Below are 12,369 nucleotides of genomic sequence, written 5' to 3'. Positions count from 1 at the left end.
TTCCTGCTTGAGCAGGGGGTTGGACTAGAACAGGGGTCTCCAACCTTGGCAACTTTAAGACTTGTGGAGGTCAGCTCCCAGAGTTCTGGGAGTTGAAGTCCACAAGTCATAAAGTTGCCAAGGTTGGAGACCCCTGGATTAGAAGACCTCCAAGGTCCCTTCCAACCTGTTCTTCTCTTTTTCACCTTTCTTAAAGCGCAATCAGTCACCTTCAGAGCAGGGAATAGATCTTGCTGGTTGAGGTACAGCCAGAGGTCCCAAGTTTGGTGCTCTCGCTCCTGCCAATAAAAAAGGCTAGAAGATAGAAGAAGATCCACCCACTCAATTTTTTATAAGAGAAGTCTCTAAAGTAGTATAGGCTTCCCCCTTAATCGTTTTTAACCGCCTTGCCCTACACGAATGTTTTGCTTTGTAATTGGCAATACCACCATGGCAACCGCTTGGGATTTGAAGGAAGGTTCTGGGACTAAGGAATTAAAAGCTATAGAAAACTGTAGCATGTGGCCCTATACACCAATTAAAAATGAAACAAATGTATGATTTCGAATGGACTGAACCTGCTAATGGATTTCAGGGTCCCTTATATCTTTCAGTATAATTATTTCAGAAGGATAGGGTGAACAAGGAGATCATGTCCCTTTGTTTCATTCACTTTTTTACCTATGTCATTTTCTAATGGAGGCAGAGTGGTGCACTGGCCTAGAGGTGGCGCTCTCGCCTCGCAACCAGGAGGCACAATGAGGATATATCTGCTGAACAAAGCTCCGCATTGGCGACAGGAAGGGCATCCGGCCATTAAATGCTCTGGTAGCTCCATTCAGTTGCCCACACCCCGCAAGGAATTATGGGGTCATTAAATGCCGATGAGGATTTTTTAATGGAGCAAGAGAACTAAGGCACCGTCCCCATAAAAAGGGAAAATTTTGGCAAGGATAGAATAAGAGAACTGACATCATAGAGGTGTCCTTAAAGGCTCTGAGGGTAACTTTTTTCCCCCCCTTGTAGTCGGTGGAAAATCTATATGGGGGCATTACAAATTTGGGACCAGAAGATGTGCTGCATGATTTCAGCTCAGGTAAGAATCTTCTTTGCTATGATTGTTATTCCCTTACTGGCTTCTTGTGAATTTATGCAACATAAACAAATTATGTTGATATCATTCTGATGCTTCCTCTTTTATGTGTGTGTGTGTGTGTTTCAATAAAGAATAAAATATATTTTAAAAAGGAAATGTCATTCTGTACATAAAAATGGCTGTGTGTGTGTGTGTGTGTGTGTGTGTGTGTGTGTTCCTGCATAACTCTGGAATGCCTTGAGCAACTTCAATCAGACTTGGTACACAGATGACTTACTCTCTAGGAACAAATACTGTGGGGGTAAGACACCCCTAACACCACTGGTGTGTGTGTGTTCTGTTAAGATACAGCCTGTTGTGCCTTAAAAATAGCTTCTACTGTACTGCCGTAAAATGGCTTCTACTGTACAGCACTGTGGAGTTGCCATGGTAACAGCTCCACGGTACTCCACAAGGGGGCACCCTCTGGTAAGGGGAAAAATCCAACATTAGAAATTAGATTTGGTCTGGACATTTTCCCCCTATAAATAAATATCTGGTCAACACCGGGTTATCAACTAGTCATATATAAAAGAAAGTCCCATGTTTTTTCTCCAACTGCTTACCCATCATACCTAGAAGAAAAATAATTCAAATTCTTTCTCATGCTCCTAATTATTGCACACGCTTGTCCTGGCAACCTCTTAATTCTGCTCTGTTTCCATAACATCAGTTTCATCCCATTTTTAGCTCATGGGTGAAACATGAGCTTGAATTATCTTTGGTTATATCAGTGTTGAAGTAAACTTTTTCATCCCTACTCTGATACTACCCAAGGGCAATTAAAATGTGTTAGGCTACATCAACCATTACCTTGGAAGGCAGCAAATTTCATGCTGCAATAGTTTGGGGCTGACTTAAGGCTGGATAGGAAATGCTTCAGCTTAGCTGTGCAAAAAGTTCTCTCTGATATTTTGCATTTTGGAGCTCGGGTTTTCTTTGCAATTCTCCTTCCTTTGCTCTCCATCAGTGCTCACACAATTAAACATTACAAAAAGACAACTGTTGCGTTACGATGCTGTTTGTGGTATTTGGAAACCGCTGCATGAAGAGAATGTTGATTTAATCAGACTTTTATCGATTTCAAAAAAGGTTGCTTTTGACATTAGCTGAAGAGTATATGAAATTAGCCTATTTTTAGGGCTGCGCAAAATTAGATTTTGGCAACCAAAGAATAAGGTGAAGATCACTCATTTGCTACTTTTCCTGCGATGCAGCACGCCTGTCAGTTGAAGAGGTGAACGTGCTCCTTCAGAGGTGTGATGGAGGGGTAGACTTTGCCCTCAAATATTCCAAGAGCATCTCCAAGTACATGAAGGATCTTATCTACTATATGGAGAAGAGGACCATTCTGGGTGAGCTGACCACAAAGGGGAATAGCTAAGCTGATTCTATGCCTTTGGGGAGTGAGGTTTCTGTAGTGCCAAAGTCTCCAGTCAATCAGGGACTTCAAACTCAAGGCCTGTGGGCTCGATTAGGCCCATGGAGTGCTTAGATCTGACCCACAGGGCTGACCTGGGAACAATGAAGGACTGGCCCGCGATGCCTCTGCCAGCAAAAACAGAGCTCCGTTTTTGCTGGCAGGGGGTTACAGGAAGCTGTCACAGCCAAAAACAGAGCTTGGGAGCCGGTTTTTGCTGCCAGAGGCCTCGAGCCACCACAGGCACCCCTGACGCAAATGACATTGAGCTGGCCATGCCCACTTGCCGCTCCCCAGGGGCGGTATACACTTACCTTCCCTACTGGTTTGCAAATTTGAGCGTGCTCGCTTCTCTTGTATGCACCACTGTCATACATGCTCAGATCCTTCTGCGCATGCACTTTTGGCGGAAAAAATGGCCTAAACGGGATGCCGTAGAGCTGGGCGCAGGTGTGCGGAGCCACCGGTAATTTCTGCTACTGGTTCAGGCGATCCGGTCTGAACCAGTAGAATACCACCTCTATCCTCCCCCACTGGTCAAATATAACCTTGATGCAGCCCTCAACGAAATTAAATTGTACACCCCTGGTCTACATTATTTTATGTTGTTTTGCAAAACCAATGCTCAAAGAAATCCTAATAATTACCATTACAGCTGGTCCTTGACTTACAACCATTCATTTAGTGACTGTCCAAAGATACAATGGCACTGAAAAAAGGGCACTTATAACCATTTTCCACACTTATGACTGTTTGCAACATTCCCTATGGTCATGTGATCAAAATTCCTAATGGTCAAAGCACCTGGACATTCAGAAATGTTCTACTTCTAGCTCTATCTTGTTCTCCAGAGATCTGGAGAAAAAAAAATATGATTCTTCAACTCTCAATGCCATGGCAGAAATCTCTGAACACTTGCCTTTTAATGTCAACAAAACCTAACCTGGATCACAGCAGTATTTTTTGTCCTTTTTTTTTTTTTGGCCTCAGAAATCGAATTCTCCAAAGGACTTCAGAAGATCGTGAACACCTGCAAGCAAACCGTCACTCAAGAGGTAAGTAAGCCGAGAGTGACATGAGCATGATGTGTACAATTTATTTATTCTATTTGGATTTGTTGAGCAGTATTGAATTGAATTGAATTGAATTGAATTTATTGTATTTCTATGCCGCCCTTTTCCCCAAAGGGGACTCAGGGCGGCTCACAATCCAAGTCAAGGGGGGGGGGGGTACAAATAAGGAATAAAAAAGACGAACAGAACAATACACAATTTAAAAGCACACAACAACCATACCATTCGAGGGGGGGGGGCAAAAGCTCTTTAGCCCCAGGCCTGTCGGAACAGCCAGGTTTTAAGGGCTTTGCGGAAGGCCTGGAGGGTGGTGAGGGTTCGAATCTCCACGGGGAGCAGTAGGTGGGAGTAAGAAGTCTGGAATTTGCCTGGTTATTTTATTGCATTTTTTTTTCAATGTGTATGGCTGCCCATCTCAATCAAGTGACTCTGGATGGTGGGCAATCATAAAATCAATTAGAAAATGAATTACAATCACAATATTGAAAATTAAATCCATACATCAAGTAATAAAATATGATCCATAGATGTTAAGATAAGCAAGAAATAAATAACCTTCCACATACTCAAGACCCCCCCCCTCCACAAGCCTGGGCACATAACCAGACCTTCAAGATTGTCCCAAAGGTGCTTTTTCAAAAGGCAACTGGATTTTCTTGGGTTTTTTTCCTTGAAAACATTTCGCTTCTCATCTGAATGATGGGGAAAGGAAGGATTAGTATTCTTCGTAGTCATCTGATCGTTAGCACTCTTTCTGAGAGTCATTGTGGACAGCTATTTGGGGGGGGGGGAATTATCTGTATCTTTAGAGTCACCTCCCGAATCAGAGTGCAAATGGCTGTGGAACCTCAAAAAATATAAATATAAATTCCCCAGCATTCGGTTAGAACAGAAAAATTTCATGGATGAGAAATGAAATGGTTTCAGTGCGGAAAAAAAAACTAAGAAAGTTCAGCTACCTTTTGACTCCTTAGGGATAGCCATGGCCTGGATTAGAGGTAGGCGTCACATACTATAACCATCGGTTTGCTCAGCCCTGAAAATGTGAGAGCGTGCGGTATCACAAAATGCGTGCAGTGTCGCAAAACATGACAATTCACTCGCACACGCTGCCCACACATGCATGTGGCATCAAAAAACGCAGCAATATATAAGACAGGATTGCGCCTGGGCACCACCCGCAGGTTGCAACTACTGGTTCGCCCGAATCAGTCCAAACTGGCAGCAGCCCACCACTGGCCTGGATGATTGAGAATCTCCAAAGAGAGAACTTGGAGAATGAAAGGCCAACGGGGTTGAAGCCATCCTAATCTCCAGAGGGAGGACGCTTCAGAGGGCAGGGGCTATGGCAGAAAAGCAATGCTTCCTAGTCCCTGCCAGCCAACATTCCTTGACTGATAGCAATAGCAATAGCAGTAGACTTATATACCGCTTCATAGGCCTTTCAGGCCTCTCTAAGCGGTTTACAGAGAGTCAGCATATTGCCCCCAACAATCTGGGTCCTCATTTTACCCACCTCGGAAGGATGGAAGGCTGAGTCAACCCTGAGCCGGTGAGATTTGAACCGCTGACCTGCTGATCTAGCAGTAGCCTGCAGTGCTGCATTTAACCACTGCGCCACCTTGGCTCTTATGATGGGAGCCAGAGCATGCCAATCCTGCCAGACCAGAATGGATGGATAGAAACAACTGGGAGAAGACAGTCCTCGGGTAAACAATCCCAAGCCATGAAGGGCTTTAAAGGTGACAACCTTGAATTGCGCCCTTTGTAACTGTCAACTCGTAAAAGCATCCCTGGCCTGCTCTTGAGTTGCCATCAGCAGGAGGGGGGGGGAGAACTGACGGAGCAGTTCAGCTGCCACAATCAGAAGCACATTCCATGCATACCTTTGTCACAGTTGGGTCTCAGGTTACCAGAGCCAGCCTGAGTGGCATGTTTTCTACAGCCTGTGAAAGTGCTCCATTAGAGAATGTGATTTATGACATACCCTGGGAGGAGGAGGGAAACAGGATCACAGCTGGGCCGTAAATCACATGGGGCAGAGCTGACTTCACTTTGGTATGTGCTGGCATGTTGCTCCTAATAAATAACTGGATTTCTTTTGAAACTTGGCTCGAGGCTCATTAGTTAATTAGGGCATCCGTGGAAACCCTGACAGTAACCTTTGCAGCTCACAGAGCAGAGGTGCCTCATGCACTGAGTAACTCAAACCATTTACACCTCGGGTGGTAACTGCAGCAGTTCCTCAGCAGTTGAAGCTTCCAAATGCTCTTCAAGGGCATCCCCGCGTAGAGCACATTGCGGTTATCCAGAGTGCTTGAGCTGCTCTTCCTTTGGGTATGAATGAATTCCTGTGATTTGCTCCTCAGCCCTCCATGCCATTCCTCTCCATCTACTCGCTGTCCCTGGAGCAAGACATGGAATACAGTCTCAACTGCCTTCAAGCGGCCACCACTTTGCGAACCGAAACATATATGCAGGTAAAAAGAAGACAGTGGCAAAATTGGGGTTCGGATTCTTCTTTTACAGATTAACAGAGTTGGAAGGGACCGTGTAGGCCATCTAGTCCAATCCCCTGCCCAAGCATGAGACCCTGCACCATTTCTGACATATGGCAGTCCAGTCTCTTCTTGAAAGCCTTCAGTGATGAAGGTCCCACAACCGCCGAAGGCAACTTCTGTTCCATTGGTTGATTGCTTTCACTGTCCAAAAATTTGTAGCTGTAAGTTATGGTGACTGCAACTGGGAATCTTCAGCTTCTGATCTCCCCTATTGCAGAAGCTCCCTGGGGGAAATTGAACCAATGATGTTTGGTCATCCTACCTCACAGGGTTGTTGTGAGGGAAATCATAGAAAGGTTCTATATAGAATGATGTAGTGCAAAGCCCTGCCACCTTGGACACCTGAGGAAATGGCAGGGTATACATCCAACCCATAAATAATAAGCAGTATCTGAGTCAGTGGTGGGTTCCAGCCGGTACGGCCCGGTACAGCCGTACCGGTAGTAGCTGGGAGCAGCTGCCACCCTACCGGTACGGTGGCTCATTTGGCCCACCCGCCCACCTGTGTTCTATACCTGTTTTTAAAGCAACCGGCCAATTGTGCATGCGTCGTGTAATTGTGCATTACACGACCTCCGACAAGCAGCTGGGTGTTGCAGGGGCAGTGGAATGCTCATGCGTGCGTGAACAGGACGCCCAGCTCCGTGTGCAGCGTACCGGTAGCAACGGGGAGAGGAACTCACCACTGATCTGAGTCATTAATTTCTGCAGAAAACTGTTGTACAAATTTGTCTCTACAGGGATCTCCAAACTTGGCAACTTTAGGTCTTGTGGACTTCAACTCTCAGAACTCCCCAGCCATAGCTGACTGAGATATTCTGAGAGTTGAAGTTCACAAGTCTTAAAGTTACCAAGTTTGGAGACCCTGCTCTACAATACTAAGTGTAATACCAACACTAATAGTAATATCCCGAGAGGAAGAGCATAAAGACCTCCTCTCTGAAGAGTGAGGAAAAGATCCCACCTGTAGCTCTCTCTCTCTCTCTCCCTCCCTCTCTCTCTCTCTCTCTCTCTCTCCCCCCTCCCTCCCTCCCTCTCTGTCTCTTTTAAATCAAGAAGCGGAAAACTGAAAACATCACTGCTGAATTTTGCTGCTAAATTTTTGTACTGTGAGGTCCTTGGTGCTCCCTGAGTTTGGTTGTTTTCTTGCAGACATTTCATTACCAAACTAAGTAATATCATCAGGGCTAGTAGGGAATGGAGTTTGTTCCCATTTTATATATACTAATGACTTGCCCTTTCAGTGCTGGTAGGAGTGGCTTTGGTGGTTCCTTGTTGTTTACTGTTAGCTTGCTTGGAATTTCCTTTGACTGGGGTATTGCTTGCTTCTTGATTGTTAATCTAATGTTAATCTTGATGTTAATCACACATTTTTGTGCAATTGGTGATTCCCAGAACTTCTTGTAAGCAACACAGATAGAGCAGTCGGCTCTAAGTCTTGGCCCATGGCTATTCTTTGTCCAAACAAATGGATGGACCCTGATCAAGGAGAGTTTCAACCTAGAAATAAAGAGAAATTTTCTGACTGGGAGAGCTATCAACCAATGGAACAGAAGTTGCCTGCAGAGGTTGTGGGAGCTTCATCACTGGAAGCTTTCAAGAAGAGACTGGATTGCCTTCTCTCGGAAATGATGTAGGGTCTCCTGCTTGGATGGTTGGGGGTTGACTAAATGACCTACAAGATCCCTTTCAACTCTGTTATTTTGACCAAGGAAACATTATTCTAACCCAGAGGTGTCAAACTGGAGTTCTTCGAGGGACAGATCAGCATTGTAGTTTTCCTCTGCAGGCTGGCTGGAAGAAGGGGGGGGGGGGAATGGGACAGCCGGCCTCCTGCAGTTTTTTGCCAGCAAAAATGGGGCATGGGGAGATCGTGCAGCCCCCCACGTCCCGTTTTGGATGGCAGAGTGCTGCAAGAAGTTGTCCAAGTTGAAAATGGGGCACGGCCCCCCGTGTGCAGCTGTCCTATGCCCAATTTTGGCTGGCAGAGTGTTGCAGGAGGCTGTCCAGACCGAAAATGGGGTGCAAAGGGAGCTGCATGCCCCCCACCACCGGCACCCTGTTTTGGCTGCCTGAGGCACCACGGGTCGGTCCTTTGCTATTTCCAGACTGGTCCCTTGGCCAGATTCAAGCGTCTTGAGTTTGACACCCCTGTTCTAATCAAACAAAAGTGTGTTGGGCTTAGGTCAGAATTAGGGCTTGGCCTTAGTTCCTGGACCATCCCGGTCTTCTGTATGTAACATTTTCTTTCCTCCAGCAATCAGACTGACCCAGTTTTCTTCTTTTTCCCCCCCCTCAGCCTCTGTCCCTGAGGCGCCTCGAGCATGAAAAGCGGCGGAAGGAGATTAAGGAACAATGGCACCGAGCCCAGAGGAAGCTGGTAAGATGCTCTTGGGGAGCCCTGCAGGGTTATGGGCTTGCTCAGCCCAGAGGTTATAGCAGTTTCATAAATCTCAGGGGTGTTTACAGGGACATCCCCAAGATCTGGTCAAAGACGTCACGATGCTCATGTCCATCCTCATGTCTTGTTTTAGCACATCCTACAGGCACTCCTGCTCACAGAATTTTGGCCCTTTAATAAACACACGTCCACAACTTTAAAAATTTTTAAATGAATAGTGGCGGTGAGGAAATAGCAGCTTCTGGTAGTATATTACTATTGGTGTCACAGTGCCACACATTTTCCACATTATAATTTTTTTTTAAAGAAAAACAGCTTTGTGACCAATCTTTGTCAGCTAAATCATCATTCGCAAGCTTCACAACTAGCTGGTAACAAATAGAGTTAATGGAATACCTGGCAGCAAATTCGTAAGCTGTGATCCCTTGATATTTTGCTTAACGACCATGGTGGTTTGCTTAATGACCAAATGGGAAGTGACATCATCAGCTTGTTGGTTTTCCACTTATTGACCGCAGTGCTTAGCAATGGAGTGGCCAGTCCCAGGTGTGAAGCCTGCCTGTATACTGGTCTGCCAAAACTGAACAAAACCAAATGTAAAAGTAAGGTTCTACATTTAGGCAAGAAAAACGAAATGCACAGGTACAGTATAGGTGGTACCTTCCTCAATAGTAGTAACTGTGAGAGGGATCTTGGAATGCTAGTGGACAACCATTTAAATATCAGCCAGCAGTGTGCAACAGCTGCCAAAAAAACCAACAACCTCAAGGCTGCATAAACAGAGGGATAGAATCAAGATCACGTGAAGTGTTAATACCACTTTATAATGCCTTGGTAAGGCCACACTTGGAATACTGCATCCAGTTTTGGTCGCCATGATGTAAAAAAGATGTGGAGACTCTAGAAAGAGTGCAGAGAAGAGCAACAAAGATTATTAGGGGACTGGAGGTTAAAACATGTGAAGAACGGTTTCAGGAACTGGGTATGTCTAGTTTAATGAAAAGAAGGACTAGGGGACACATGATAGCAGTGTTCCAATATCTCAGGGGTTGCCACAAAGAAGAGGGAGTCAAGCTATTCTCCAAAGCACCTGAAGGCAGGACAAGAAGCAATGGGTGGAAACTAATCAAGGAGGGAAGCAACTTACAACTGAGGAGAAATTTCCTGACAGTTAGAACAATTAATCAGTGGAACAGCTTGCCTCCAGAAGTTGTGAATGCCCCAACACTGGAAGGCTTTAAGAAGAGATTGGACAGCCATTTGTCTGAAGTGGTGTAGGGTTTCCTGCCTAAGCAGGGGGTTGGACTAGAAGACCTCCAAGGTCCCTTCCTACCTGTTATTCTATTCTAGACATTCAAGATTCAACTGTGATATTGGACTGGAACAGCATAGAAACCCCAGTAAATAAACAAATAAGAAAGAATCACTGTAGTGAGAGGAACTGGGGAGAGTCAGCCCAGGTAAACCAGAGACATGACTTCAGGTAGTCCTCGACTTACAACCATTCATTTAGTGACTGTTCAAAGTTACAACGGCTCTGAAATCAGTGATTCATGACAGTTTTTCCACACTTATGACCAGAATTATGGTCTCCGGATCAAAATTTGGACACCTGGCAACTGGCATGTATTTATGACAGTTTCAGTATCCCAGAGTCACATGGCCACCTTTTATGACCTTCTAGCAGGCAAAGTCTGTCAGATTCGCTTAACAACCATGTTATTAACTTAACAGTTGCAGTGATTCACTTAACTGTGGCAAGAAAGGTCATTAAATAGGGCAAAACTCACTAAAACTGTCTTGCTTAGCAACAGAAACGTTGCCTTCAATTGTGGTCCTAAATCGAGGACTACCTGTAAATGAGCTAATATTACTTTATTGTAAGGCTACATTGACATAATCAAGTCTGAAAGGCATAAATTTCCCGCCACTGTTTACAATTGCTTGATCCAGGAGGTGGGGCCTAGTTTCCTTCTCTGGCCCATAAACCAATTGGGGGCTCCTGCCTCTCTTATCCGATGGTTTTTTTAGGCAGCACCTCTTCCCCTCTTTCCCCCAAGGCCATCCACACATTTCATCAGGTTTTCTTCAAAGGCCACCCCTTGCAGACGTAGGCACTGATGCTGTAGCTTAGTCTGGCGATGAAATGTTTGCAAGAGGGATGATGCTTTGCATTTCCTGCTCTAGCAAGAGGCTGAGAACAACTTGCGTAAGGCCAAGCAGATGTACATGCAACGCTCGGAGGAGTGTGACAAGGCCCGGCACGTGATGGCCAAAGCAGAAGAGGATCAGCTGGTGTCCAGCAACAGCTCGGCCACTTTGAAGAACTTGGACAAGAAGAGACGGCTGGAAGAAGAAGCCCGAAACAAGGTGGGTAGATGAGGTCCAACAGAACCTGGAATGTGGGAGCAATTTGGGATGGATTGTTGTGAACTTTGGGTGGCACTGACCTTGCGCTTAGAATCATGTTTTCTCATCTCCTGATTTGTTGGTAGTGATGTTATTGTTGTGGCCCACCAGTGGCCAGCAGAGCTGGCAGCAGATTTGGACAGTTGGGGAGGAACCTGGGCCAGTCCTGGAGTCTGAGGAAGGCTCTGAGGAGGATCCCACAGATTAGGCCTCCTCCGAATTCCATCCGCCGGCCAGTGTCGACTGGCGACTACCCGGAGGAGAGCCTTCTCTGTGGCTGCTCCGACCCTCTGGAACGAACTCCCCGTGGAGATTCGAACCCTCACCACCCTCCAGGCCTTCCGCAAAGCCCTTAAAACCTGGCTGTTCCGACAGGCCTGGGGCTAAAGAGCTGTTGCCCCCGTCTCGAATGGTATGACTGTTGTGTTTTAAATTATGCATTGTTATGTCTTGTTTTTTAAATTTTTTGTCTGTATCCCCCTTCCCTGGTTTGAGTTGTGAGCCGCCCTGAGTCCCCTTCGGGGGAAAAGGACAGCATATAAATATAATAAACTGAACTGAACTCTGATGAGGGCTCTGTGTCAGAGGCAGAGATAGGGCTAGAGCCATATGCCAGTTATCAGCTGCCTTCAGAGTCAGACATCAGTGAGGCAGACAAACAGCTGGAGCCTGTTCCCAGTGTGCGCATGCGCAAGGGAACAGCTAAAGAACAGGGGTCGACTTGGGAGTAAGGCCAAAGGTGGACAGTGAATGGCCCCTCCCAGAGGAAATAAAAGAGGAGCGAAAGGGGAGTGGAGTTTGCAGGAAACAATTAGTTCACTTAATTGGCCTGTGACTCTCCAAGACTCCTTGCCAAGTTCTGCAGATATCGGCCTGTCAGCTCTCCAAGCCAGATAAGGTCTGTGAATCCTCCCTTGAAAGACTTTGCTGGATGTGAATGAAAGGGTTTTTTGTCGGGACAAGGAGTTTGCTTCATGCTCTTGGGAAGCCTCAGTCAGAACAGTTATCCATTCAGTCAAGTCCGACTCTTGGCGATTCTATAAGCCAGGTCTCTCCACCTCTTCCGATCTTGTGCTATTTCTTTGAGTTTCTCTACTCTTTGGCTGGAGTCAGCTTTGATAGTATCCAGCCACCATGTTCTTTGACGACCTGGTTTCCTTTTACTGCTAACTCTTCCAAACAAAATTGCTTTCTCCAGTAAATTCCCCTGCACAGCATGGCCAAAGCACTATAAGTGAAATACGGTGTCATGATTTTGTTTTCAAGTGACATGTTTAAATGCTGCAACTGACTTCAACTGACTGCCGGCTGCCAGCAGTCCAGAAGTTCAATTCTCACCAGCTCAAGGTTGACTCAGCCTTCCATCCTTCTGAGATTGGTAAAATGAGGAT

General features: G+C 45.8%; 1 protein-coding gene across 3 annotated transcripts in view; it reads left to right on the top strand.

Moving 5' to 3' along the window:
• The window catches only part of ARHGAP45 (Rho GTPase activating protein 45), a 72,712-nt gene that overhangs the window by 39,758 nt on the left and 20,585 nt on the right, over nt 1-12,369 (top strand). For all 3 annotated transcript variants that reach the window (XM_087702493.1, XM_087702497.1, XM_087702487.1), the window contains exons 6-11: nt 1,006-1,075; nt 2,332-2,469; nt 3,525-3,589; nt 5,977-6,087; nt 8,468-8,548; nt 10,757-10,939. In XM_087702493.1, the coding sequence (XP_087558619.1) occupies nt 1,006-1,075; nt 2,332-2,469; nt 3,525-3,589; nt 5,977-6,087; nt 8,468-8,548; nt 10,757-10,939 (648 nt within the window). The remainder of the gene's footprint in view (nt 1-1,005; nt 1,076-2,331; nt 2,470-3,524; nt 3,590-5,976; nt 6,088-8,467; nt 8,549-10,756; nt 10,940-12,369) is intronic.

This window comes from Thamnophis sirtalis, unplaced genomic scaffold, assembly GCF_051295495.1.
Source record: "Thamnophis sirtalis isolate CommonGarterSnake01/CBP01778 unplaced genomic scaffold, rThaSir2_p1.2 scaffold_1, whole genome shotgun sequence".
NCBI classification, from domain to species: domain Eukaryota; kingdom Metazoa; phylum Chordata; class Lepidosauria; order Squamata; family Natricidae; genus Thamnophis; species Thamnophis sirtalis.
The sequence above is the reverse complement of the archived record's forward strand: the minus strand, read 5'-3'. Positions and strand labels throughout refer to the sequence as shown.